We start from the raw sequence: 5,984 nt of genomic DNA on the forward strand, positions 1-5,984 counted from the left end.
TATGACAAAATAAGGAAACGGAATTTTTTTGTTTTGTATTTCTTTGAAAACGCGTGTTCAAAATCACTTATTTTTCTCTTTTTATTCGTACAAAAATAATTATATGTCGCTAAACGACTTCCGGTTTTTCTTCCGGTTTTCCCCTTCTTATATCAGACAGGTCACTGTCACGCGGTAAACAGCAGCAGCATCTCGGACGAGCAACAGTTTGACTGAAATCCTCCCAAAATGGGTCTCTCTTATGTTATCATTGCAGTGGCTTTATTTTCTATTACGTCGACACAGTTTATCCCACCGGTAAGAGACTCTGTTTTGCTGTTGTAACATGAAAAAGACCTCACCACGTTGAGCTGTCTTCGTATTGTTTACTCTGAAGTCACAGACACATTTCATATTTATTTGCAGTTTACAGAAGACTGTCGGGCGGACATGTATCCACCATCGGGCCCCACGTAAGTGACATTACTCTGTACAAGTTAATTGGATCCCCGTTTAGCTTGTTAGTTGGATATAAAGTCATGGACGTGTTTTGTAACACCTCAGAACTGAACTCTGCTGCCTTCACTTGCTCCTCGTAAATCTGTACTTCCAAATAAAATTGCCGTTAGTAAATCCTGCGTCTGTTTGGACATTTAAATGAGTGAGTGAGTGCAAAAGCTATATGGGGAAGTATAGGACCTGGTGTTTATGGAGTTTGATCCCTAACGGGGAATAAAGACAGAATATCTTGGCCTCTGCTACACCTGAGTTTTACGACTACTCTATGTCTCTTCAAAGTCCCCCAAATTGATGAAAGTGCACGACTAAATCACTGGAGTAATTGGATTAAACTGGGATTTACATGAGAGAGAATTAGCCCTCAGCGGGCGCATTATTGTGCAACTTCAGTGGCATTAAATCTGAAGTTAATTAAAAATGCCGTTGGGGCATGTAATCATTTTCACATGTTGCGCTTCAGTGGCTTTTAAATAATGTCCCTCCTAATCAGGTTCAGAGGAGATGTCAGTTGGTACACGGTGGACCTGGACTCGCCGCCCAGCAAGAGATGGACAGCTCTCATTACGGACAAGAAAACTGCTGTAAGAATGAAGAAGTACTTTTAAACTAGTCTCGCAGACAATTACATGTGTTGCTGATTATCCTTTTTCTTTGAAGCTGGTCGACATGATGCAGGCCATCAGAGACTTGGCCAACGCTTTTGTTCCCAGTGGAAAGCTGATTGAGCTCGTTGACATTACACTGGTGAGTTATTGCTCTCTGTCTCTCTGTCTATCTCTCTCTCTCTCTCTCTCTGTTTCTCTTTAGCATAACACATTTTATTGTCACTGAAGGCTTCTTGATTGTAGTGTGTTTAAATCCTGCAGCCGTTTATGGTGAATTCACTCCCACACCCTTTTGGCGAAGAAATCAGAGGAATTTCGGACGTTTCAGGGATTCCTCTTGGTAAGAAAAAAAAAAAAAAAAGTTTCTGTTGACCTCTTGTCCTATATTCATTTAAACTGTCTTTCTTCATTGTTGTAATCTAGGTGAAGTCGTCCTGTTCAACATCTTCTACGAGGTGTTCACCGTGTGCACGTCGGTTGTTGCAGAAGACGATAAGGGTGGGGGTCATTGTCCGGAATCTCATTGATTTACTGACTTCAAAACAATGCTACAGCAATACTGACAGGATTTTGGGCTTCGCACTCTTACAGGTAACCTACTCCATGGTAGAAATCTGGATTTTGGACTATTTATGGGGTAAGAAATCCCCTCCTCCGCCCATCCCAAAAAATAAATCACAATATCTAAGATTTAGATGTGGCTAAATAAAACCTCATGAATCCTACTTATGTCCTTCTTCACAGCTGGGATATAAAAAACAAGTCTTGGATCATGAGTGAGAAGCTGAAGCCTCTGGTGGTGAACCTTGACTTCAAGAGAAATAACCAGACCGTCTTTAAGTCCACGAACTTTGCTGGATATGTCGGCATGCTGACTGGCATCAAGCCTGTAAGTCGACTCTGCATTAAACATCGTTGCCAATCCATCCCAGCTGTTGAGTTGTTTTACGCTTCTTGCACGGTTCTGGATGTAAACGTCTTCCCCCTCCTTTCTCTGCAGCACATGTTCTCTCTGACCATGAACGAGCGCTTCAGCCTCGACGGCGGATACATCGGTGAGTAAATACGTGTTCGTGCTGCCGTTGGACACGAGGTCTCGTTTTGTGACGACTCGCCGTTTACATGTGTTCACATGCAGGAATCCTGGAGTGGATCCTGGGGAAGAGAGATGGGATGTGGATGAGCTTCCTCACTCGCTCCGTTCTAGAAAATGCAGAAAGGTATCGATTCCTCTTTTTGATATCGAGAGGGACATCTCGGAGTCGGTGTCACGAGTCTAAGAGCAGGTCCTCCGTTTAGTCTGTACCTTGTGGTCGAGGTCAACGCGTGCAGAGGGTTGACGTGATGCCAGTAATGTGATGTTAATATGTCGCGTTGCACCAGTACAAGGGAAGGAAAAAAGTCCTTAAGCCGCTTTCACAAGCCAATTTTTATTTTGACTGGCTAGGAAATGCATTCAACATGTCAGGATTTAGACGATGAAATTTGCAGACATATGTGAAGGGCAAATAATCCGAGCTCCACAGGGTACCTTTTTTTATTTTTATCATAAAAAAATATATAATGCAGTAATCGGTTTCAAGGCACGTTTATTTGTGTTGTACAGTTTAACGGCAAGGCCATTTATATGCATAACGTAATAAAAAATGGGGACAATAAATGCAAGACAAAATAAAGGATGGGCTGTATTTCTGAAAACTGTTTTAAGACTAAAATAAAATGGAAGATTACAAATAAAAGAAGCTATATTTCAAAGAAACTGATTAATCGGGTGAATTAAAAACTACATTTAAATATATATGAAAGCATTGTCCACAATTTAGTGGGGAAACAGAAGTTTTAAAAACGCTGATTTTCAAAGAAACCAGACTTGACGTTTTCATGGATTCACATTCATGGTTCATAAAGCGACCTCGTCTCGGCAGCACCGATGAGTCATCTCTCATCTCGCTCTCCCCAGCTACGAGGACGCCAAAGCTCTCCTGGCTCAGACCAAGCTGCTGGCTCCAGCTTACTTCATCCTCGGAGGAAACCAGACCGGCCAGGGCTGCATCGTCACCAGGTCCCGAGTGCTCAGTATCGACATCTTGGAGTGAGTAGCGGCGCTTAATCTGCCCTTCTATAGCCTTTTAGATGAGATTAGGCTTCATTGTCTCCTTCTCGGAGCAGCACCAGCACACAGTTCTCCACATGCACACGATCTATATACAATTATAACGCTCACACATCCATATATACCCAGAACATGCACCCAAAAGTATTTCACAGATGCCCTAAATTAAGATATTGCACATAATGCCAATAGAAGCCGAAACATTAAATAATTGAATTAAACAATACAGTGTTTGCATTCCTGGATGATTTAATTGTCCGTGGTTTAGTTTTTAAAAATGCTTTCTCATCATCATGAATGTTTGGATTGAAAATAACGTGTTTATCAGTCCTGAGCTAATCCAAAACACTTTAACTTACATTTCATTGATTTTTTTGTTTTGTTCTACCCGACTGGCCTTCTTTGTGTGTTTTGTGCTTGCATCACATGACTCTGCATTTTCTTGTGCAACATCACTTGCTGAATGAGGAAGTGGTGACGGCTTTGGTTTCAGGTCCCCTGATTAAACTGTTTGCTTGGTGTTGCAGCATGTCACGTGTTTACAATAAATAGATAAAAGTGATTCCTGTATTTCAGGATTGACCTGAAGATGGGCCGGTGGTACGTCCTGGAGACGAACTACGACCACTGGAAGGAGCCGTTGTTCCTGGACGATCGCAGAACTCCTGCCATGATGTGCATGAACCGGACCACGCAGGCGGTGAGTACCGAGGACGCATGTGGAGGAAGTGTTCTCACAATGCCACAATGTAGAAAGTCACAATTTTACTCACTAAAATAAAAATTACAAAAACATCAACTCATACTTCAAGAACCGAAAGTAATTTACTTATTATGCAGAACGGCCATTCCAAAACAATAAATATGTTTTTGGATTATGATTATTGGCACATTACTATGTAAGCACCACTAATTTTGTAGCTGAATAGTCGCTAATTTGATCTCCTTTACTGCCGGCCACCGTGAAACTATAATCAGCCGATGTCATTTGATAGTTAGTTTATTGATCTGAATATGTAAAAATTAACTATTGGCTAATAAATGTAGTAAAGTTTGATATTTGCCTCTGTGTATTAGAGTAGAGCTACAAAGTGGCATAACGTACTAGAGTACCTACAAATGTGAAGTACATTAGCTCCGGTTCATTCCGCAATTGACTGCTGACTCACTAACTGGACACATTTCTGTCTGACCTTTTTAAAGTACATCTGAAGACACTCACATCCTCGTCAGTCATGTGCTGAACGGGAATGTAACTTGTCACAATTTGGACTTGGGACCTCGTTTCAAAGTGACGACACACCTTCTGATCTTTTCCTTTTAGAACATCTCACTGGAGACGATGTACGATGTGCTGTCGACCAAACCCGTTCTCAACAAGGTGAGCCTTGGAAATATCTGCGTGTGTTTATGAATCAAAAGATGTGCAAGAGTTGTTCAGTGTAACTGACTTCTCGCCGTGTTCTCCACAGTTGACGACGTACACCACGCTGATGCAGGTGTCGGAGGGGAAACTGGAGTCGTATATCCGCAACTGCCCAAGCCCCTGCATGCCCTGGTAACCGCCCAGCCTCTGATCCCAGATCAGTTTGTAGAGGCCTACCCGCGACTGAGACTACTGACGCTGATCGGGAAACGGATGTGAGGTTGTTGTTCACCGTTTCCACAGCCACCAAATCGCCTGAACCAAAAGTTTATCCTGACATTTAGTTTTTCAGATGAATCAAAAGTACTTTGAGAATAAATCACACTTGTTTGTCATGAGGGAAACGGCACAAAAGTGACAAACTTGTAAATCCCTTGTTATTTATATTGCACTTGTGTCCAGCAGTGGATCTCTGCGTGGGCGAAGGGAGCTATGAATGCTTGCGTGTGTAATTGATGAAATTACTGCTAAATATTGTTCCATGTACGGCACAGTTCTGAAATCTTCACTCACCATGTTGTGCCTTCTGCTTTAATTTTGTTTGTTTTATCCGGGTTGCATGACGAGAACGGTTGAATAACTTGCAGGAATTGTCTGCTGACCACTTAATGCACTGGTATTGATAAATCTGCCCTGTGGCGGACCACTCTTGATCAAGATGTCTAATAAAATATTTCACATGAAACGGTTCTACTAGTATTTTCTGATTTTGACGTCTTTCCTCTTGATAGTTTAATGACGCAATATGAAGGTACCATGAATATAAGTTACTTTATTTTACTTCCCACTGACCTTCCACATTCTAGACTTGGAGCTTTTGATGCTCGTTACGGCTTTTGACAAACTGCTGCGGTGGGTTTTTAAAACTTCTTTGGCTGTTAGAATTTCTTATGAACATGGAAGACTTTAACTTGACATTTCATCTAAATATTACTTTCAATATACCACTGTCCGATTTGACTGCCATCGAGTTGTAAACTGTCAAATCAAAACTTTGTATGTACTATTTCATGGCATTATCTTGTGACATTCAACATACACTGCTTGTTACATTACATATTTTTGTATTTTTTGGCTACTTAGACATACTAGGGCGTGGTCAGAAATTCATGTTTTATGATGATCATACTGACGTTATCATGCATGTACATTATTTTTCTTGTTTTGGCAATTTGAAAAGCCCACTGCAATTACCCACAAGTCATCTTTCCAAAAGTTGAATGTCTTACACAATTATAGGACAAAAAAGCTGCAAATCCACACTGCTGAAGTTTGTCTTCAAGTATTGTGCAGTGTGTAAACCCGTGATGAACATGACTAACAAGTACAAAACGTGCCAACA

General features: G+C 41.3%; 1 protein-coding gene across 1 annotated transcript; it reads left to right on the top strand.

Annotated features, from left to right (window-relative positions):
* Positions 1-5,332, top strand: asah1b (N-acylsphingosine amidohydrolase (acid ceramidase) 1b). Its single transcript, XM_056408999.1, has 14 exons — positions 1-297; positions 406-452; positions 989-1,079; positions 1,156-1,242; positions 1,365-1,443; positions 1,527-1,601; positions 1,695-1,740; positions 1,848-1,992; positions 2,104-2,158; positions 2,242-2,323; positions 3,064-3,195; positions 3,793-3,916; positions 4,541-4,597; positions 4,689-5,332. Exons 1-14 carry the CDS (start codon positions 229-231, stop codon positions 4,776-4,778), a joined length of 1,179 nt encoding a protein of 392 aa, XP_056264974.1. The 5' UTR covers positions 1-228; the 3' UTR covers positions 4,779-5,332.
* Positions 5,333-5,984: the final 652 nt, after the last annotated feature.

The sequence above is a fragment of the Pseudoliparis swirei genome, chromosome 24, assembly GCF_029220125.1.
Source record: "Pseudoliparis swirei isolate HS2019 ecotype Mariana Trench chromosome 24, NWPU_hadal_v1, whole genome shotgun sequence".
Taxonomy (NCBI): Eukaryota; Metazoa; Chordata; class Actinopteri; order Perciformes; family Liparidae; genus Pseudoliparis; species Pseudoliparis swirei.

Coding starts and splice junctions, on each gene's coding strand:
- asah1b (XM_056408999.1), top strand. CDS start 229: ATGGGTCTCTCTTATGTTATCATTGCAGTGGCTTTATTTTCTATTACG. Junction 1,602..1,694: donor TGTTGCAGAAGACGATAAGG/GTGGGGGTCATT, acceptor GCACTCTTACAG/GTAACCTACTCCATGGTAGA. Junction 2,159..2,241: donor CCTCGACGGCGGATACATCG/GTGAGTAAATAC, acceptor GTTCACATGCAG/GAATCCTGGAGTGGATCCTG.